Source organism: Silurus meridionalis, chromosome 16 (assembly GCF_014805685.1).
Source record: "Silurus meridionalis isolate SWU-2019-XX chromosome 16, ASM1480568v1, whole genome shotgun sequence".
Taxonomy (NCBI): domain Eukaryota; kingdom Metazoa; phylum Chordata; class Actinopteri; order Siluriformes; family Siluridae; genus Silurus; species Silurus meridionalis.
In genome coordinates this window covers 14811954-14834145 of record NC_060899.1, presented here as the reverse complement: position 1 = coordinate 14834145, position 22192 = coordinate 14811954, and the positions used below count along the sequence as shown (strand labels likewise).

Here is a 22192-nt window from a genome sequence, read left to right as displayed (position 1 = left end):
ACCTTCATTTTAATGCACATTACATGTTAAAAGAATAATGAAATTTCCTGATATTTTGACCTGGCTCAATAAATATGAATGATTATAGAAATGGTGAAAAGAAATGTGGAAAATCAACATATATTGCAATAAAACATTCAACTATAAAATATTTTGAAGTGTATAAGTATGAAAGCGCTCTTGAAGGTCTTGAGAAGGTGATCACTGATTGGATTCGGTGTTGTATATGTACAACTATGCAGAAATAATCCAGGCACTGTAGCAGTATGGTGACTTTCTGGGACAAAAGTACTGGGACACCTGACTTTTCCAGGCATATGAAGTTCTTTCCAAATTGTCTCCACAAAGTTGTACACACAGTTGTATAGGACGTCTTTGGATGTGGTGGCATGACACATGGTTTGGAGTGGAAGATCTCCTGCTATAGAGCTACAGAACACTTTTTGGGATGAATGCGAACACTGACTGCACATCATGCCTCCTCACCTCCCCTACATCAGTATCTGACTTTACTAACACCCTTGTGGTTCAACAAGCACAAATCTCCAACAACATCTAGCGGAACGTCTTCTTCCCAAAAGAACGGAGGTTTTTATAACAGCAAATGGGAACTAACTGTAGAATTGGATGTTCAAAAAACAAGCACAGTTTAATTTGTAAATTTTTGGAAGTCTTCAGGAAAAAACGGTGCGGTGTAAAAGGAATAAAACACTCATTTATCATTTCCCCGTATGCAAGAGCTCTGGATTAATCCGGCACAAGCAGCATTATCGATGACATAATGGTGAACTAACGTTCGAGATCGTTCGGTCCATCTGAAGAAAGAGGAGGAGATCGACTAGAAGGGAGGGGTCAAGTTAAGGCATCAAAAGGCACACATGCAAAGCTATGAAGCGCTAAAAGAGGAGAGAGGGAGCGAGGGAAGGGCAAGAGTTCTGCTAGACAGATGGCGAGATTACAGCAGTTGATAGAACTCTGGAGACGCTTGCTTTTCCAATGTGGGCTGCACAAACAGTCGAGCCATATAAACAGACGCTGCAGAACATAGATGACCGAGAAGAAGAAGAATCCTGAGAGAGCAGGGCCAGAGGACGTTATTACGATGACCACATAAGAGAGAAAAAAATCCGTAGAAATCGTTACGCAGCAAAGCCTGGACTACAGTTTATGAGGGGAAAAAACACAAAAGGTACAATATTTTCTTTGCCATTCATTTCCTCAAAACATTGTGTAACGTTTAATAGTAAAAAAAAATAAAAACAGACTGCGGTACATTTAAGTGCTTGTAATACCTGAAGTGATTTGAACTGGAAACACCTGGTCTTTTATGGTTTTTGAGACCCATGCATGTTCCTTTTGTTTATATGGAACACACTAAATGCCACAAACGTGCAAGAATTGAACAGCGAATGACCGAATGAAAGTCCTGTGGAGCTCAAATTGGACATGTTTGGCTCTAGTAGAAAAACTTATGTAAGACCGAGAACATGTTTGCAAACTGCCTCACCCCCACACTCCAACATGGAGGTGGACCGTATTGGTTTGGGGTTGTTTCAGAGCAGCGAAGGTTGGAGACTTTTCCCAGGTGGAAGGAACCAACATGGCTACCATTTCATACTTTTCCATCCGGATTGTGGCTCGCTGGAACCGATTTTACCATATGACAAGACTCAATACGTCAAGTTATCTATCATGGAATGGCCTGCACATCAGATGCACTCTTAATGCATGTCCACGCTGGGCCTCATTCATCCAGCATTAACAATCGAGTGAAAATGTTTTCTTAGATCAAAACGAATTATGCAAATCTGTCAGAAATGCATAATTTGGCTTGGCCTAAAAAAAACATTTGCATGTGCATGATTCAATCCAAAGCGAATGACTGATATATCTTTCTGTTGTCATTGTAATCAATTGACATGAAATCGAAATAGCTCCACCTGCTGCCCTGGAGCAGTTTTAAGTGATGGCCAATGTGATATCTGTGTATTCAAGTCTTATATTCAAGTCATCAGTCAGTGGCCTGTGCTCTCACTTCTTTTATAGGGTGCCATTTCTTTTGTCTCAAGGGAGCGGCAAGATTTATTAGCCTGGAATTTTTATGTGTTTGTTTTGGTTGGGATTTCAACTACACCATCACATTTCATGTGCAAATGCTTCTGGAAATGTCCTGAGAATGAATCCAATCATAGCCAGTTTGATAAATGAGGCTCGGCTTGAGAACTCGCATTTTCCAGAACGTTGCTAACGCATTGTGTGTGTGTGTGTGTGTGTGTGTGTGTGTGTGTGTGTGTGTTCTTGTGTTTCAATCCTATACCGCAAATCGCTTTCTGGATCACAGCTGCCGCAGTTCATTGCTCATGGAAATCCCCAAATCCAGGATAATATCATGGACGCACGTTTCTGATCCTGTTAGAACTAATGCTGGACAGATTTGCAAAACAAAAAAACAATATCCTCGCACTGCAACACAGCGCTCCCAGCGCTCCTAGCGTTCCTGCCACTTCTGAAATATGTCCTGGAAGCAGTATGCTCTGGATCTCTGGAGTGGAGTAAAAATGGCGACCTTTTAGCTGGATCGTCATCTTCATGAAGAGGGCGAAGTCCGTAGGAAGCACTCGTGCCAAGAGGGATTTGCCGGTTTCACACAGAATTTCGTGTTTGCTCATTGTTCTTTCTGTCCATGCTGAAATCACAGATGTGGGAATGCATATGGTCCTAATAGCACCAGTTCCTGGTGTACACTGGTGTACACAATGTCGTTTGGCACACTGATTTATGAAGGTCGGTGCTTCATGTGACTGTGTGTGTAGCCTTGTGCTGCCATCTGTTGGCGTGTTTAAAAAACTAGTCTTGAAACTTTTTGATACCACCTTGTACGGTTTTAAAGGTCAGGTTTCCCAATACTTGTGTCTATAACAGTGTGCGTTTATGCTCTGGTATATAGTCATCATTGTACATAACTGAAAAGGAATCAGGGAAATGATCATCTGTGCAATAAAGTTTCAACAGAGTCTCGACTAGTTAGCAATCTACAAAATTGCTAAGTTTTAATACTACCAGAAAATTAAACATCATAGAAGCTTGAGCCTGAATATCTCATAGATACTATAGAACCCCTACAAAAAAATCCCACTTTCTCGTCTCAGAGTCTTTGCAGCAGCCAGGATCTGCACTACATTACAGAAGCTTTGAGAAATGACCGACGGAAATAATCCAGAGAAAAACAGCATGATCCTAAAATGCATGGGAAAACATGAGTCTTTGGGAACGCAGTCCAGTAAGGGAATCCCTGACTGTTTGTGGGTGTGTGTTTGCTTTTTACAGGCAAACTCATGTTCTAGTACACATCATTCTACCCGCTCGAGCACACATCTGGCCTCGGTGTGTGTTCAGCCAAGTGCTAAGTGTGATGTGTAATCCTGTTCTTTCCAAACAGAGTTCAGCTCGCTCTGAAAGCCAGGGAAAAAAGAAGAGAAATAAAGAGAGAGAGAGAGGGAAAGGGAGAGAAAAGTGAAACAGGAAACATGGCTGACATTGTTTGTATTTTTTGATGCATCCTAATGATCTGAGAAAACGTTTATATGATTTGGGATTAGAGTAGACAGACATGGTCAAACTGTGTGAGGGGGTGAGTGCGATTGGTCAGAATTCCTTCAGGAATAGGTGGGATTAGTGAAAGTTTCTTCAGGAGTGAGTAGGATTGGTCATAATTTCATGGGATTGAGTTAAAAAAGTAGTCCTGCGCACTACTAGACTTCTAAACAGGAAAGAAGGGAATCCTATAAAAGCTAAAAGGCCCACCCAGAGTTCAATTCAAAAGTAAAGAAAGTCTAGAAAAAAAAAAACAACTAGATTACAATGTGTGATTTGAGGGTCAAAAAACATCAATTAATGTTCGTCAACATTTGCTATAAGATCCAAAGGAGAGCTAATCTTTATCAATAAAGTTCTACACTGTGTAGACAAATGTTTGTGGACACCTCACTGTAAGATTTACAGGGTTCCTACGCATTTTGGAAAAGTATGAAAATATAAAATTTCATTTTCAGGTCTGGATTAGTGTGGGTGGGGGGTCACTGAGTATTGAAAAATATTTGTGTTTTCATACTATTTTCCGATCTCTACAATATAAAATGAATCATTTATAAAAATATTTGTTATAGAACAAAGGCTACACAAATCCTACACTAAACCAGATACATTTGCAAATGGCGTTTTTGTTTAAAAATGCGTCCACATTTTAGTTTTCACTCGTTTCCCAAAAGTTGCTCATCCGCACTGAAACGTCTGAAGGTCCCTGTACTGGGCATGAGCAATGTGTAAGACCCTAAAACAGAGGTTTAAAGAGAAAACAGACATGCATTTTCAAATGAAAACGTATCAGTGTGAACCTTTCCAAAAGGTGTTTCTTGATGAATTGCACATAAACAATCCTTCTGTTGCTGTAGGATTGAAGGTTTACAGTTTAAAAATAGAATAATTTATAAATGATTAACGTTGTACCATTTTGGAATTGCAGTTTTAACTCTGATCTCATTCCGAGTTCAGTCAAAATTTGCTGTTATAATAAACTCCAGTCTTCTGGGAAGATGTTCAACCACATTTTGGAGTATGCTTGTGGAGATTTGTGCTCATTCAGCCACAAGGGTATAAGTAAAGACAGGTATTGCATTCAGTGTTCACATTCATCCCAAAGGTATTTGATAGTGTTGGAGCTTTGTAACAGCAGATCTTCCACTCCAAATCATGTGAAGCAGATCTTCATGGAGTTGGCTTTGTGCACAGGGGCATTGTCAGGCTGGAACGAGTTTGGATCTCCTCGTGTGTGCCTCCAAGTTTGTGCTAACAGTTTAGGAAAGAAGCACATATAGCTGGATAAAAATCAGGTTTACCAATATTTTATCCATATGGTGTACTTAATTTCTTTATCCTTTACAGGTAAGACTTTTCTATGTCCTTTTTTATCCAGGTCTGAAGATGCGGGTGATTGTGGGCATCATGTGTCTGTGCCATTGTGTAGTTGGTCAGATGTTGGTAGCCAAAGCAAAGCCAACTGTACCGCGGTTTATTTGCAGCATCCCCGGTTTACCAGGAACACCAGGAAAGCCGGGACCACCTGGGCCTACGGGGGATGAAGGTCACGTCGGAATTCCGGGAAGAGACGGCAGGGACGGTCGGAAAGGAGAGAAAGGCGAGAAGGGGGAAACTGGTACGCGCAGGGATTAATCAGCTAGTAACACTAACACTCAGTAGACAAATGAAAGAAATGAAGCAAATGACCAGAAAATCTATTAACGTTTTTCCTCAGTGATCCAATCTGGCAATTATTTCAGTTAATAAGCTTGGGATTTTTGCTCTGTGTTGATTCCCAGAGATATCAGTTTCCTTTGATTTCTCTCCAGATCTGGTATAGCTCTGAGTTGCTCTAAGAAATGGAATTGAGAGGCTCAGAGGCTTTCTTCTTTTCTGGTGACTGAGCTCACATGTTTTGGCATCCAAGCATACACCAGGTGTCTCCAAACTATGGCCTGCGGGCAGATACGACCCACCCCCACATTTGGAACAGCCCTCTAAACAAAGCCAGAGACATATTTTAAAAGTTACATTTTAAATATGTTTTACTAATTTAATATCTGTACCTAATAATAAAGGTTGGCTTTCAAAGTAAAATCTCCCTTAGTTGTTAGAGGTTGTGGCACCGATTTACTGAAACTATCGTCAAAAATACATACAAACTTTCTTTCGGCTTCTCCTGTTAGGGGGCGCCACAGCGGATCATCCGCATGTTTGATTTGGCACATGTTTTTACGCTGGATGCCCTTCCTAACGCAACCCTCCCCATTTATCCGGGCTTGGGACCGGCACTAAGAGTGGCTGGGGTTGGTTCCCTGACCAGGGAACGAACCCGGGCCACAGCGGTGAGAGCGCCGCATCCTAACAACTAGATCACCAGGAAAAAATCGTCAAAAATACATACAGATAGTTTTTCCGGTTTCCAGTTTGCTGTCATTACAAGAGCAGCCTCTAGAGGCAAGTCGCTGACTCCACATGCTATTTGTTTTTACATGTGAGACAGTGCGCTGCACGGAGAGCGCTATATTATATTTATTATTTATTATTTATTAATATTTATTATTACATTTATTAATGAATATTTTCTTTTTTTTCTTTTAGCACATTTTCATGATTTAGTACTGTTTTTTTTTGTAATAAAGTATTAATAAACTATTGTACATAGAGTGTTATGCTTGTGTTTTTATCCAGTATCCATTTAAAAAACGGTTGATTAATCTTTATCGTCAAGTACAATCCGACCTATCTTTATCTCTAAAATCCACTATCGGTCGACCTCTAGTTATTTATGCAGCCTAATTATTTGTTAAATTCACCCACCAAACGTATGCATAAGTAAGTAAATGTTTTGATTTCAATAGCAGTGAATATGAAAAATGTCATTATGATAGTAATAATGCTCTTTAATAGGTTATATGTCTCTTAAAAAGCTCATTTGTCTGTACGGTGCAGAACAAAATGAACTAATCTAGCATCAATCTATAATAAATACATTAAAAATCATAATTAAATCTCCACAATAATATAAGAGACCGACCTGGCCCCCATTAAAGTAAGGAAAAATGATGTGGCCTTCACAGAACTAAGTTTGGAGAACCCTGGCATACATCATCAAAATGGTTTTATGTTTGCCTCTTTGTGCCACCCAGGAAACAAATACATAGCTAGTGTTTTTCAATGTAATAAGCTCACACTTAATGTCCCTTTATGAATGATAACTTTCTCAGGAATATGTATATTATGTAAAAATATAGTCTCACTGTCTTGTCTTTGACCCACATAGGAATTAGAGGAAAATTTGGGCCAACTGGCAACATCGGCGAGCGTGGAGAAAGAGGTCCGACAGGTAAGCGAGGCCCAGAGGGCGAAAGCGGAGACATGGGACATCTAGGACCCCAAGGACGGCCTGGACTGAGAGGTGCAAAGGGCCAAAGGGGCCCACAAGGAGTACCAGGCAAATGCCTCTGTGGCAGCCTGGTACCAAAGTCAGCCTTCTCGGTGGCTATCACCAGCAGCTACCCGGCAGAACAAGCGCCAATCAAGTTCAACAAAGTCCTGTTCGACGAGGGCGGCCATTACAACCCGGAGACAGGCAAATTCATTTGTGCGTATCCCGGCATCTATTACTTTTCCTACGACATCACACTGGCCAATAAGCACTTAGCTATCGGCTTGGTCCAGAACGGGAAGTTTCGCATCAAGACGTATGACGCAAACACAGGGAATCACGACGTCGCTTCCGGATCAACTGTGATATTCCTCAACCCAGAGGACGAGGTGTGGCTGGAGATCTTCTTTAAGGACCAGAACGGCCTGTTTTCGGATCCGAGCTGGGCCGACAGTCTCTTTTCAGGGTTTCTGCTTTATGCCGAAACAAGTTATCTGGATGCACTTTCGGAGGACTATTCTTAGATCGCTTTTCTTAAGATGAACTATTACAAGAAATATTATTTTCAGTATAAACGATTAGGGAAAATATTAACTTATCTGATGAGTGCAAAGCAAATATTCTATAGATTTCATTTTATTTTTGTCTTTTATGATTTGAACATATTGATATGTGGGTTTATTCTGCAAGTTAATGGACTGTCAAACCTCTCTGGGCCTGGGACAGCTTCCCTGGTTGTCCCATGTGACTCCCGGTGCGGAGTCGTGCTGTATGTAGAAATCATATTTCCAATACAAATTTTTATACAAAAAAAGATAGAAGAATGCTGTTTTTCCAGAAAATAAGGCAATAAGAGAATTTCTTTCCTTGTTATGATCGCTGTCTTCTGGATTCTGTATTTTCTGTCCAATAAAAACACTACAGGTGTGAATGTTTCCCAGGTTTCTCCATTCCAACCATAAGCTCTCACTTTTTATTAGCATTATACTTTACCTGTCAAAAGTTTGGAAATGATGTTTCACTTTATTTTCATTGAAAAATCCTTCCTTAGCATGAAGAACAGCTTTACATGCTCTCGGCATCCGGAATATATATTTTCTTCAACGTTTCAAAGAAACTAGTTGGAGATTTCTTGTGATCCAGTTCATCCCAGAGCAGTTCAACAGGATTTTAATGTAGTGTCTGTGCACGCCATTCCATGATAGATAACACTCCAGCCCTCTCTAAATAACTCTTCCAGAGCTTGAATGTACAATTCGGCTCATTGTCTCGATGTGTGGTGAAGTCGGTTTTAAGGAGCCGCAGTCCAGATGGAATTGTGGTGTCTTTGTTCCAAAACAGCCCCCAACCCTTAAGCTTCCACCTTCATGTTTGACTGTGGGGGTGGTGCAGTCTGATAACATCTGCAAAACAGAGCACTGAAATTATTTGAAAGACACGTGTCCCACTTGCGCGTGGATAAAACCTTTTTTTTTTTTTTTTACTGTTGTTTCCTCATGTGTTGTAACTGCCGACCTGCTGCTTAAAAGAATCCATGCTGTATGGACACACAAAAAAAACCTTGTATCACAAAATGTAGATGCAGATCCAGGTCTAGTTAATGTTCTTTAGCATTTAAGGTTTACATCACACATTAGACTATGGGAAGAATCATGGAATGGTGGTATAGTGGGCGGTAAGTACTGATCTCCTGGGAATATTAGGCACAACAGTTTCTAGACTTTACTCAGAATGGTCCAGGATGTTGCAGTTTTGTAGGTGGCAATGTCTCGTAGTAGGAAAATGGTGAGACTGCTTTAAGCTAACAGTATGGCTGTTGTAAATCAAATAATGACTGTGTACAACTGTGATGAACAGAAAAGCAACTCAGAATGCACAACACACCAAACATTCAGGTGAATGAGCAACACCTTCTGTGTTCCAACACCTTCTTTTCCCTTGTTTTTATTGCGCATTAATGTTGAAGAAATTAAAAAAAAAGGACATTTTTCCACTCATCAAATGCCATTTCTTGTGTGGCTTGACCCCAGCAAGTTTCTTCTGCTTGTTGTTCTTCTGAAATAATGGTTTCTTTGGTGTGATATGGCCATGAAGGCTTGACTAACCACTAAACATTTGATGCTGAAATATGTAGGTATTTATAAGGGCTAGTCATTTTAATAAACTTATCCTCTGCAGCAGAGGTAGCTCTTGGCGTTTCTTTCTTGGAAATAAAGAAAATGTACAAATATAATAATGTATAAATATAAACAATATGAACATATTAGAATAAGATTTTGTGCAGGTATGAGGTATTGGGTAGAGAAAAAAAAAATAATAATAATAAATAAATAATAATTACAAAAACAAAACAAAAATTCTGCATCCATCAGGCGATTTGTTCATTTTCTACTGAATGCGTTCTTTTATCATGTAAATCCCATATTCTCTATATATAATGCAATATAATCAATTTTTTGGGCCGAATCTTGACATTATAGTTAAAAACATTATGAAAAATCATGCGACATAAGAACTAACGACAAGTTTAGCGGTAAGCTACGTAATTTGTCTATGTGCATTGTCATATTTTCATAACTGGAATTAATGTTCGTATATGTAGACGAGCAGATCTAGTTATTTAAATTGTAACATTTTGTTTTAGTTCTGAATACATAAACGAAATGAACCAAACGACTCAAAAAATAATTAATTTTGATTCACGGGATTCAAAGAACCGATTCACTAAAATGATCCGATCTTCCCATCACTACAGGTGACAGTACAGAGATCAGGTTTAAATGAGACAGTAGTGCGAACCGAACCAATCAGTGCGCGTTTCGTCATTGCTCACGTTGGCAAATCTGACGAATCAGGAGCCGTGTTTTCTCCTCCAGCAGCATGTCCGGTTGCACCTCTGCCGCTGCTCTTAGGGTTTGGTTGCGCCGTAGTTTTCCGTTACCAAGCAGCGATGAAACGTGATGGCGGTGAGTTTCTGAGTTTCTGTGTTTGTTTTCTCCTGCAATCGACTTAAAATATCTTCTAGAATATATGAGAATAAATCTGTAGATTGTTTTATTAGGATACTAAATTCTTTAGATGTTCTCAGTGTTGTTATTGTAGTGATGGTGAAGGCACCTGGAGCCTAATTCCAATCATTTATAATGTATTTTCATCATAAATCTACACTGTTTATAGTTTAAATGATGCTTCATTATGTTTCTCTTCATCATGTCATTCAAAACTAGGAAGGAACCATCAGTCACCTCCTGGACTGAAGATGTGATATGTGAAGGTCTTTGCTTGAAACTGCATTCAGTATGTCCACATCCAGGTGATTAAACATTCATTCTTTACCCTGGTCTGGGTTGAGCACACACACACTCTCACACACACACATACACACATTAAATCATTATCCCGGAGCAGAGTCACCAATTCATCTCACTTAACTCTGGAACCTGGAGAACCCAGAGGAACCTACAAAGCTCCACACATCCACTTAGGATCAAACCAAGAAGCTGGGAGACAGCAATGTTAGATGATTGGATGATTTGTTGTGGGATGGAAAAAGAGCACTATATAATGTCTATGTGTGCAATGTTCAGTAGTCTCGGGGCTTCAGAATCTCACAGACCTCCACAGTTATCCATGGGTTTGATTGGAGAAAGTGACATCATCAATGCATTTGCTAATGTAGCAGGTCACTGATGGTACTTAAGTCTAAAAGTTGTTTTTTTTGGTCAAACAGCACAGTAAAATTCTCTCTGGTTCTCTGTCTGTCTCTCTTTTTCTGTCTTTCTGTCCCTCTGTTTCTTGGTTTGTACCTCTGTCTGTCTCTGTCTCTCTCTGTCTGCCTTTTTGTGTTTTTCTTTGTGTATCTCTGTCTGTATCTATGTCTGTTTCTCTGTCTGTCTCTTTGTCTCTCTGTCTGTCTCTCTGTCTGGTTCTCTGTCTGTTTTTCTTTCAATATCTCTGTCTGTATCTATGTCTGGTTCTCAGTCTCTTTCTGTCTGTTTCTCTGTCTGTTTTTCTGTCTGCCTCTAATTTTGTCTCTCAGTCTGTCTGTCTGCCTGTCTGGTTCTCTGTCTGTATTTTCTGTCTGTCTGCCTGTCTGGTTCTCTGTCTGTTTTTTTCTGTATCTATGTCTGTTTCTCAGTCTCTCTCTGTTTCTCTGTCTGTTTTTCTGTCTGCCTCTAATTCTGTCTCTCAGTCTGTCTGCCTGTCTGGTTCTCTGTCTGCCTGTCTGGTTCTCTGTCTGTATTTTCTGTCTGTCTGCCTGTCTGGTTCTCTGTCTGTTTTTTTCTATATCTATGTCTGTTTCTCAGTCTGTCTCTCTGTTTCTCTGTCTGTATTTTCTATCTGTTTCTCTGTCTGTTTTTCTGTATGCTTCTAATTCTGTCTCTCAGTCTGTCTGCCTGTCTGGTTCACTGTCTGTCTCCCTGTCTGTTTTTCTGTCTGCCTCTAATTCTGTCTCTCAGTCTGTCTGCCTGTCTGGTTCACTGTCTGTCTCCCTGTCTGTTTTTCTGTCTGCCTCTAATTCTGTCTCTCAGTCTGTCTTTCTGCCTGCCTGTCTGGTTCTCTGTCTGTCTATCTCTTAGCTTCAACATCTCTTGAAGCTTACGAAAACCATTTCTTGCGTTCACACTGGATCTGTCAAACCAACGCCGACCAACATTGTCCTCATTTTGAAGTTAATTATTTGTCCTATAACATCGTTCCCAATGTTTCTTTCCTTTTTTGTTGGTGTTTGATGTAGACACTAATTTACTGGAAATTACAGTGTGTGTACATTTTTTAATCTGATTAGTCGTAATTTTTTTTGTGAGGTCGTCGATACGAAACTCTAGCAATTACTAGAAAGAATAATGATACGAGTTGTTGGGTTTTTTTCCTCCAGCGATTTCCGGGAGAAGCTGCGGAAGAAACGGCGTGTGCTGCAGGACTCTTTGGTGAAAGTGAGGGACGACACGCAGGTCTGTAATCTGATTGACTGATATCCAAAAATGTAAATGATTTGGGTCGTTTATAAATATTTAAATTTGCACCAGATTTGTCTGTATAAAGAAATGACTGTGTATATAGTATATATTCAGTTTATTATGTCGATGTTTGGAAGCCTGCACTGAACCCAGACCCTCAGCTTTGCCTGTAAAGAGCATTGTGTCTGAGGAGAACATGTAGTATCAGAGAAAGCATGACTCAACATGTTCACTGAGGCGCTTAGGAAAGCATGAACACACACACACACACACACACACACACACACACACACTGACACTCTAGTAAGACGGTGTGGCGTGTGCTCTTCCTGCTAGGCCCTGGTTCCTCTCGAATCTGGCATCACTAAGGAGAACATTCATGATGCGGTGGAGGTTGGTTCCCTTCTCCTTGTGTCACGTTCTAGAACGTTGATCCTTTTTTACTCGTTCCTCAAACGTCTGAGCTTCATCTAGAGCCACTCCTTTCTTCTTAGCTTGTCTTTGCCGGTCCAAATCTCTCCTTCATCTCCTTTATTTCCTTCTTTGCTGTTCTTTGGGTGCGACAAACCCGATTCTCTCTTTATTTACTGTCTAAAGCTGAGTGCTTCTTCAGGAGACTCTCACTCTTGATACAAGTGTATAAATATAACAGTGTATAGTTTCATATTTTGTAATATTCTATTATACACTATATGGACAAAAGTTGGTGGACACCTGAGCTCCAACCACTGAGCTTCTTCTCCAACCCATGTATCTTTATGGAACTGGCTTTGTTCAGGGAAAATTTGATGCTACCACATCCAAAGACATCCAATATAATTGTGTGCCCCCAAGTTTGTGGTAACAGTATGGGGAGAAACCTCCTCAGGTGTCCCAATACTTTTGCCCCAGGACAGGAAGTCAGAGATGAACTTTTAATTTATATTATGGAGTACTATAGTGTGTGAGTGTGAGTGTGAGTGTGAGTGTGTGTGAGTGTGTGTGTGTGTGTGTACTGTTTATAAAACACCAATCAGGCATAACATTATGCTGTTGATGCCCAATGGGTTTTGGCAGCAAAAGGGGGTCCAACACACAAAAAAGGCAGGTGGTCATAATGTTATGCCTGATCGGTGTATGTACTGTATATTCATTGATGTGCTCCATTTCTCCTGTAATTAAAGTTACATATTTGATGTGTACTACCCCAGGAACTGACCGGCAGAGAGGATGACCCGGGCGAAACCCTGCGGCAAACACTAAAAGCACAGAGAATGAAGAAGAAAAAGAAGGTACAAAAAAAACCAGGATATTGTGTCGCATTCGTTTTGAAGAAAAGAAATCAGAAGAAGCTTCACATCAACACGTCCCTCATTGTCTTTCCTGTTGCTCTTTCGTTTCAGCTGTTAAAAGAGATGGCAGTGGAGGTTCCTCCAGAGCACGAGGTGGTGCAGGAGGTGGTCACGGTTGTGCAGGAGCTGCAGGAGGGGCATCTAGAAGAAACGTGGGCAGGAGAAGATCACTCGGCTCGGCTACCCAGAGGTACAAGAGCATCAGTGTGTGTGTGTGGATTTGTGTGTAAAATTTTACATCCAGTTTAGTAAAAACGAATGCACAATATTATACTGATTTTAATATAAAGTCTCAAGTATTGAATATTTGCCTTATCAATAGTACCGCCAGATATCGACTTTATAGTTTATTGAAATTGGTATCGAAAGTAGCAAACATCAGATTCAGATCGTCTCCTGTCACACTCAATTCCGTGGTGTTTTCACCAAGATATTGACTTGGTTTAAGATTGTATCATACTGGATTACATTCATTGATATCAAATATATGACATTTTTTGCTTTATGAATGAAAATCGTATAATTTTTCAGTCAGCGGTATTTCAAATTCTTGGCTTATGATCGATCAGTTGGCATCATATTTGGTCACAGTTTTTTTTAGAAAATCACAGCTCCAGTGAAAGGTCGTGCATTTCACTTCTAGGTCTTCACCTGTGAGTCAATCCACCTCTTTATACCATCATTATGATGCCACGGCTTTAGAAATCGTCAATTTTATAGAGAAATGCAGCATAACGGAGGCGCCGTATCACAGACAGGAATCTCACATTGAGAATTCGTGTTATTACTAAAGCAAGAAACCCAATCAACACAACTGAACACGTCTCCTTTCACTGTAGCCACAGCTGCACTGCCCCGATTACATTATCTCTAGCGGAATCATCAAGAGTAACCGCATAAACCTCCCTGTTTTTTTTTTTTTTGGACATTTTTTCTGTTTTCCTGGGGATTAGAAATGACTGCAAAATTTTGTGCTGCAGGAAAGAAAAAAACGCGAAAGTTAAAATGTTTTTCGAGAAAGCGTAACAATCATTTTGAACTGTTTGGGCCGATTTTACCTCACGATGTCCAACTTCGCTTGAAAAGTCCGTCTTGTAAATGTCCTTCAAAGTGTATCTGCGACCAAATTCGATTTCTTCTCATCTATCAGTCGTTGTGAAATAAAAAAGAAAACGGCTTTTAAATCCAAACTAATAGATTTAAGATTGTGCAGTTTGCTACGGATGCAGTTTGCGAGCTCTGACTTATTGTACTCCCGATTAATGGCCACGGTTTCGGAAACTCGAAATCTGATTGGTTACAGCAACGGTTTCATTGCTATGTATTGTAAGTGCCCACACTTGATTCTGAAGGCCTCAAGGAAGATTTATTTGACCACGTGATGGCTGAAATATGATTGGATAGAAGCTTTAACATAAACATACACTACTGGAAGCAGCGCAACCGAGAGAAAAGCTTTGAATGCGGGTTACAAGCTTTGACAAGTGGCGGCTGAAATCTGCTTGGATAGATGACGTAAAACTTACACTAGGTGGCGCTGCTGAGAGAAAAGAAGAGTGGTTTAATGGGAATAATTTCATACATGTTCATGGACAACAATATATTAAAACGCAAGTCAATGATTCTGATTCGAATATTACAATTGTTCTCCATACTGATGACTGACTAAAGGAATTTGAACCTTTTAGCTAAATATCGAATATAAGAGATTTACACTCCTGCGTATGACCGTTATTTCATGTGCTTCTTTTTCTCTGTCACATTTTCTCTCTCGCTCTCTCTCTCTTTCTCTCAGACCTTCCTCCTCTCCCTGTTTCGAGGGCTGACTCGAGTCTGTCGGAGAGCTCCGCGAGGCAGCGTATGAGGGAGAAGCTGAGAGAGGCCAGGGTAAGGGATTACTGTGACTTACAAAAAGTCATCGTCCCGAATGCTGAAAGCAAGCAGTAAGGAGGGATGGAAGAACGAGAAGCGAGCGATGGAAGTGCGGACAGTGCAGGATTTGTTTGCAACACGAATCGGGAAAAAAATGCCTTAGTGAAGTCATCAAATTTAGTGTGGATTGTTTACATGCTGAGCTGTTGTGTGTTTGTGTTTGTGTGTGTGTGTGTGTGTGTGCGAGCAACACAACTTGCACTCATGAAGGAATGCGAAACTGTTTTCCTCTGCTGTCCAGCTGTGCTCTAATCAAAGTCTTTTTTTTTTCGAGCTCCTCTGTCTACATCAAAACATATTTCTGTTTGCTTGAATTCTGGCTTCTGATTGGTCGAAAGGGGTCGAGTCATAAATTTACCAATCAGCTCTTTTTGTAAGGTTTCTAGATTGTGTTGTTTTTTTCTTCTTGTTACTATAGTAACAGCTCATTCACACAGATGTGTACACTCTACAGGCAAAAGTATTGGGACACCGTGCTTTTCCAGCCTTATGTGGTTCTTCTTTAAATTGGTTCCACAAAATTGGAGGTACTCAATTGCATAGGAGGTCTTTGGACGCAATTCACTCGAACTTGTACCAGCATCACAATGCTCCTGTACACAAAACCAGCTTTATGAAAATATGCTTAAAATGGGTTAAAAGTGTGTGGAAGATCTCCTGCTATAGAGTTCCAACCCTAATAAATGAACTTTGGGATGAATGTGAACACTGACTGCACCCCAGGTTACCTCACCTACATTACTTTGAGCGCAAATCTCAACAAAATCTAGTAGAACATCTTCCCAGAAGAGTGGACAGTATTACAGTGCAAATGGAGACTTGATGTGGAATGGGAGGTTTAAAAATCACATCCATCTTCTGGCCTGGTGTCCACAAAATTTTGTATATGAAGTGTACATGAGTTTTCTGTAAGAAGATATTTAACAAGGAAGGCGTGTCTGGTGTAACACTGATGTGTTTATACTTTTACAGTCCAAAGCTGCCAGTCTGTTGGAGCAGGAGGCTTCCCAGGAGCCGGCCAGCCGTCTGAAGAGCCTCCGAGGCAGAGTGACTCTGACTAGATTTGACCAGGAAGTATGTTCATTCACTAGGGTTGTACATCACCATGCTTAGTGGTTCTTTTATATATATATATATATATATATATATATATATATATATATATATATATATATATATATATATATATATATATATATATATATATATATTTTTGTAGGTAGGAATTAAGGTTGCAAAATTCCAGGAATTTTTTTCAAGACTGGACATTTTCCATGGGAATCATTCGGAATTAATTGGGAATTTACAAAATTGCAGGTTCGTCTGTAACAGAGAACTTAAATGTATTTGGAAAACTTACTGAAGGGCCACTGAGGCCACGCCCCCTACATTTACTGTGCATTCCTCCATAACACATATAATTTCTTGCATCCAAAAATTGTTTTTACGTGCATCCACGTAAATTACATAAATATTACATACAGTAACATTTAAAACTTCCTTGAGCTGTGTGTAAGATAATGTGCAACAAATTTATACTAAATCGATTGGTTTAATTTTGAATTAAACACATTTAACTCATACAAGCAGTCAAAATAGCTAAGGCTAATATAATATATAATAACGTTATGAATGTTAGGATGAATATAATATCCACCACTAGGGGTGTAACGGTGCACAAAATTCACGGTCCGGTTCGTATCTCGGTTTTTATAATAAAGGATATAAAATTGCTTGTCGTTTTTTTATTAGCGCAGTTTATTATTATTATTAACATTTGTGAACATCGACAGTAAAATGTTTTTTTAAAAATTTTAATAAAATGCCTGCTTGGTTAAATAATATATACATACAAAATGAATAGAATAAATCAAATTAATGCAATACACTTTTAATTATATTGATTAAATTGGAACAAATGAAATTTAATAAATTAAATTAAATTAATTGTAAAATGTAATTAAACAGTTTGCATTTGTTAGACCTTACAGTGTGTGTGTGTGTGTGTGTGTGTGTGTGTGTGTGTGTGTGTGTGTGTGTGTGTGTTTTACATTTAATATAAAATTTATATTAAGATACATTGAGATGTTCTACTTCAGCAAACTTTAACAAATGTCTTCATTCTTTCCATCCTTCATTTATTCACTTTTCTCCCTTTAAGCTGTACAGAAAACGCTGAAGAATCCATAACCGCTAGTTTTATCGATAACCAGGAAGTGGAAGCGGTTTCCTGCAAAACAAATCGAATATGTGAACGGTTACACCCCTATCCACCACTGTACCAAAGATCTTTAAAATTCCCTTGGAGGTCCCCAGACCCTACTTTGAGAACCATTAATCAAAAGAATGGTCCGCAACTGATCTTATGCAGTCTTGTAGCTTTTCCTGTAACCAATAAAAAAGTAAACTTAGTCGCTACATTGATTGTATTGATGTTTGAGAACGTTAATATGAGCTGGATGAAGTAATCCTTTGACCTTACAGTCAGACGACGTCCTCGGCCAGAGCGACGCCACCGCAGCTGCCAGGGTGAAATTTCGGGATGCAGCCAGACGAGTAGCCAGAAACAAAACGGTGAGAAAGTGAGGACCGGCTCAGTAATGAAAGAGTTAATCTGAGAATAAGCGATACCCAAATGTGTATATTATATGTTGAGTTCTGTGTTTTCGAACACTGTGGTTCAGACAGACAGCAAATCATCACTTTACTTACTGTAAGTGCTTTATAAAAGTTCTAACGCACGACCCTTTCACAAACAGGCCTTTGTTGTGCAAAAGAAATGAAAAAAAGTTGAAATAAAACCAGAAGGTTTTTTTCTGTTGTGTCTGCAGGAGGGTACAGCTCTACCTCTGCCATGTTAATCTGTATTCTATGTGGCTCTCAGGACTAAATAGCATCATAATCACGTATTCAGAAATCAATCTACAAATCAAATGTTGGTCACAAATTATTGATCAATTTCTAAATGTTAAAAGTAGAGCGCATCTACTGATAATTATATATAAATAAATAGATTTTTTACAGATGTAAATATGGTAAAAAAAAAAAAACGCATCGCGACACAAACGCCGACTTTAATCCGATGCACACTTTTAAATCGACGTTAACTTTTATGCCGATGCACCGATTTTCGGTAGTGTTCTAAAAATCTTTCTTTTATTTAACCAACGTTATTACCATATTGAATTTGAATGTATTTATTGTTTTTTCTTATTCGCAATTCAATTTTGCTTCATTTTGTTCTTTCACACCGAACAGTCCGAAAGCGGTTTGCCCAGCGCTGAGGAAGCGTACAACTTCTTCACCTTCAACTTCGACCCCGAACCTAAACCTGAAAAGCGCGACGTGGAAACAAAAAAAGACGCAAGGGAAGAAGAGGAAGGTGAAGAGGAAGAAGAGGACACAGAGCAGGAAGGAGAGGAGGAGACCACGGAGAGGGTGAAGCACGCCATATTTACTTCAGGGAATAATGTAACTTCACAAAGCAGGGTGATGTTTTTTTTTTTTTTTACGAAAAAACCTATGCCGATACGGTGCGTGTGTGTTTCTCGTGTATCCTCAGGATGAAGATGCGCCGCTGGTCAGAGATGAAGATGAGGATCTGTTTGTTATTCAGTCAGCGCACGACTTCCTGGAGGTGAAGAAGGCTGAGTATGTTGAGAACGGCAGCCGGATAGAAAGAGAGAAAGAGCTTCTGTTCGTCCCCAGTGTGAGACCTGGTACAGTCCTTCCTTTCATTATATTAGATATACACTATATGGACAAAAGTACTGGGACACCTGACCTTGCCAGCAGTATGTGGTTCCCAAACTGTTACCACAAATTGTATACGTCTTCAGGTGAACTAGGAGACCTAAACCAGTTCCAGCATGCCCCTGTGCACAAAGTCAGCTTCATGAACATACATGGGTTGGAGTGGAAGATCTGCACCCCAGTCTCCTCACCTCACCTACATCAGTACCTGACTTTACTAACTGGCTGAATGAGCACAAATCTTCACAAAATGTAGTTCCCACAGAGTGGAGGTTAATTATAACATCAAAGGGGAACTACATGTAAAATGGGATATCCAAAATGTATAAATCTTACGCTCAGGTGTCCACAAACTTTTGTCCATGATGATGATGCCAATGATGATGGCAATTTCAGTGCCAATGTAGTTTTTTTTTTCCATATATTAATGACCTAATGTTTGTGAACAAATTCTGTTTGTGTGGGTTTGAACCTCAGTGCCTGCTTCCTGTAAGCTCCCGGAGAACCTGCGTCCCCGTTATCTAGAAGAAGAGGGTCTTTATGTAGGAGAGCGGCCATACGTGTCCCTGACCAATCAGAGCATTCTGGAAAACCGCATCGTGAAGCAAGATCAGGTAACGGTGTCATTAACTTGAGGTCGACACTTAGAGTCGATTGCTGGAACTATGATAGTTTTTCCGGGTTGCATCTGTGGCTGGAAAGAGGCTGGTAATTATACGCTCAATGATGCCATGTGATGTTTGTTGAAGTGACTTTTTATTTATTCATTTTGGATGTGACTATTTTCTTTTTATTTGAAGTGTCGCTTGCATTTTCAGTTTGAACACGTCTTTTACTTTTCTCAATATTAATTTATATAATTAATATATTCATGTTAATTTTATTTAGCACATTCAGTACTGTTTTATTTTTTGTCAAAATATTCAGTACTGTTTTAAAAGGAGTGTTATGTATCTTTTTTTTTTTTTTATTCAGTATCTGTTTTTAAAAATAGCGGTTGATTAATTGGTTATCGGTCAACCTCTAGTATTACTCTGTAACAGGTGCATGGGTTTAGCTGAGATACAGGAACTATTCCAGAGAATGCCTGACACTTCCTCATGAAAATGAAACACCTGTAGAGTGAAACCACGTCACCGTGAGATTCTGCTTAAGCGCAAGTTTACTTATTAACTAAACCACTGACCTAATGAAGGCATTTAAGGCATTTAACACTAGACATATGGGGATTTAGAGGTATACCATATAGAGGTAGCACAATAAAATCTAAAATGTAATATTCAAAATAGCAATATATTTAATAGCAATAGCAATATATTCTTTATTTAAATGTACATTTTTTTATTAGCATCTGTGCAAAGTTTGTGGTACAAATGGAAAATCAATATGAAATTATTTTATTTACATTTATATACACACACACACACACACACACACACAGCGGTCCCCCAAAACATCTAGGTTACGTTCTAAGACCCCTTGCGATTTCCGTAAATCCGCAAATTTCTGTCACTTTAATATAATAGTGTTTTAAAAAAATTTATATAATTTGTTTCTCCAGGAGGTCACACAGAGACGAGTTTCCAATGTAAGCAAAAAAGTTTAATAAAAGAAACAAAATAAAATAAAATACTTAAATTAATATTATTATTATTTTTTTTTGCTGACTATTGATTAGGATTTTTGGTGCTTTCTGTCGTTCGTGCCCCTAGTGGTTAACCTAAAACATTGTATTTTTGGTCAGGGTATGAAGTGGTTTGGCGATGACGGACGGATCATGGCTCGGCCGGATCCAATCAAGGAGTCCTCATCAAGGCCACCCCTTTTCCACCTGGAGGAGGCACTCGAACCGACACTGCAGACTGTCTACAGAAAGGTATTTAGATCAGTGAATATTTAAATATAGAAGGATAATTTTAGTGATTAACGTTCAGTTGTCCATCCCATGAGGCTTTCAGAATCAACAGTGTGGGAACCAGTAACTTAAAATGCATGAAAATGAAATTGTTGCTTTAACCAATCAGATTTCGAGTTGGTGACAACAGAAGCCTTCTAGCAGGTGAACCATAACATCAGTATTTTTAGGTTGGACGGTCAGAGAGAACGCACCAGTCAAACTCTCAAACTGCTTCTGTAGCAAACTGCACAAGCTGAAATATATTCCTGTAGCTGTTTGTTTGTTTTTTTTTTCATTCCACAATGGCTGACAGAGGAGAAGAAAATGATTTGGTTGCAGATACACTTACAACACTTTCTTCTTCTTGTGATCTTCAGAGGATCTTCATTGTATGACCTGCATCTTGTGGGTGTCTATTCTAGATTTTATTGGATTTATCTTATAAAGACCACTCTAAACATACAGCCTTCACCCGGCGTACCCGCTTGTGTTCTCCCACGCAGCTGTTGCTAGGTGACCGTCAGTAATATTAGTGGTGCTGAGAGGTGTTATAGTTAAGAGTGGATCCAGATGGGCGATTATGTAACCCTGAGGATGGGGGTAGTGAAGGCGCTGATGGTGGACATTGTCAGGCCAGGCTGAGGACACAGAGGTGTAGGCTGATTTTGGCATAGACAGAAAAAAAATCATCTGGATGGAATTTTTACATTAATACATTAATCAATAGAATTATATAATTAATAAATTATAAATCTTCAATTTCAGCTGCTCCCAGTAGGGGTCGCCACACCGGATCGGTTCGTGATCCGCATGTTTGATTTGGCCCATGTTTTACTGTGGATGCCCTTCCTAATTTATACATTCTAAATAATAAATATAATATAACACTCTCCGTGCAGCGAGCCGTCTCGCGTGTCAAAACAAACAGCCCGTGGCGTCAGTGATTTGCCTCTAGAGGCCGCTCTAGTAATGACCTTCTAAAATGCTCCAGCAACAGACGCAAAATCAGTATGGTTTCTTGCCAATAGTTCCAGCAGTTTGGACTTGGAATTTGGAAAGCCATCAAATTCATTTCAGAGTGACACGAATTCTTGAGTGTTCCCGGTCTGTCTTCGTACAGGCGCTGAAATCGAAGCACATTAGCCGCTACATGGTGGGAGTCGGCGAGCCGGGCGGAGACTACCAGCTGGACGTCGATGTGTCCGGGCTTATATTCTCCCATCATCCCCTGTTCAGCAGGGAGCATGTGCTGGGGGCTCGGCTGGCCCAGCTGTACGACCAGTACCTCAGCAGACGCCATAAAAACCTCACCTGTCTTCTAACAGATAAGGTGGGGTTTAGCAGCTTCAGTGCT

General features: G+C 39.7%; 2 protein-coding genes across 5 annotated transcripts in view; both read left to right on the top strand.

Annotated features, from left to right (window-relative positions):
• Positions 1 to 911: 911 nt before the first annotated feature.
• LOC124398840 (complement C1q tumor necrosis factor-related protein 7) lies at positions 912 to 7891 on the top strand. Its single transcript, XM_046869284.1, has 3 exons — positions 912 to 1189; positions 4973 to 5212; positions 6860 to 7891. The coding sequence occupies exons 1-3, from the start codon at positions 1168 to 1170 to the stop codon at positions 7486 to 7488; spliced, it is 891 nt and encodes a 296-aa protein (XP_046725240.1). The 5' UTR covers positions 912 to 1167; the 3' UTR covers positions 7489 to 7891.
• Positions 7892 to 9848: 1957 nt separating this feature from the next.
• cc2d2a (coiled-coil and C2 domain containing 2A) overlaps positions 9849 to 22192 on the top strand; it is a 30895-nt gene continuing 18551 nt past the window's right edge. For 2 of the 4 annotated variants that reach the window (XM_046869529.1, XM_046869533.1), the window contains exons 1-14: positions 9849 to 9930; positions 10192 to 10277; positions 11844 to 11919; positions 12262 to 12318; positions 13116 to 13196; positions 13308 to 13446; positions 15052 to 15143; positions 16161 to 16262; positions 17673 to 17762; positions 18447 to 18626; positions 18751 to 18907; positions 19419 to 19555; positions 20686 to 20817; positions 21959 to 22168. In XM_046869529.1, the coding sequence (XP_046725485.1) occupies positions 10264 to 10277; positions 11844 to 11919; positions 12262 to 12318; positions 13116 to 13196; positions 13308 to 13446; positions 15052 to 15143; positions 16161 to 16262; positions 17673 to 17762; positions 18447 to 18626; positions 18751 to 18907; positions 19419 to 19555; positions 20686 to 20817; positions 21959 to 22168 (1467 nt within the window). In that variant the 5' untranslated portion in view covers positions 9849 to 9930; positions 10192 to 10263. Of the gene's footprint in view, positions 9931 to 10191; positions 10278 to 11843; positions 11920 to 12261; positions 12319 to 13115; positions 13197 to 13307; positions 13447 to 15051; positions 15144 to 16160; positions 16263 to 17672; positions 17763 to 18446; positions 18660 to 18750; positions 18908 to 19418; positions 19556 to 20685; positions 20818 to 21958; positions 22169 to 22192 lie in introns of all 4 variants that reach the window. The other 2 variants (XM_046869532.1, XM_046869530.1) reach the window with 1 other exon arrangement.

Bases quoted from the DNA above. Each gene is read 5' to 3' on its own strand.
- LOC124398840 (XM_046869284.1), top strand. From the start codon at position 1,168: ATGAGGGGAAAAAACACAAAAG. The intron at 1,190-4,972 runs GTACAATATTTT...TTTTTTATCCAG, and splicing joins GAGGGGAAAAAACACAAAAG to GTCTGAAGATGCGGGTGATT. The intron at 5,213-6,859 runs GTACGCGCAGGG...TGACCCACATAG, and splicing joins AGGCGAGAAGGGGGAAACTG to GAATTAGAGGAAAATTTGGG.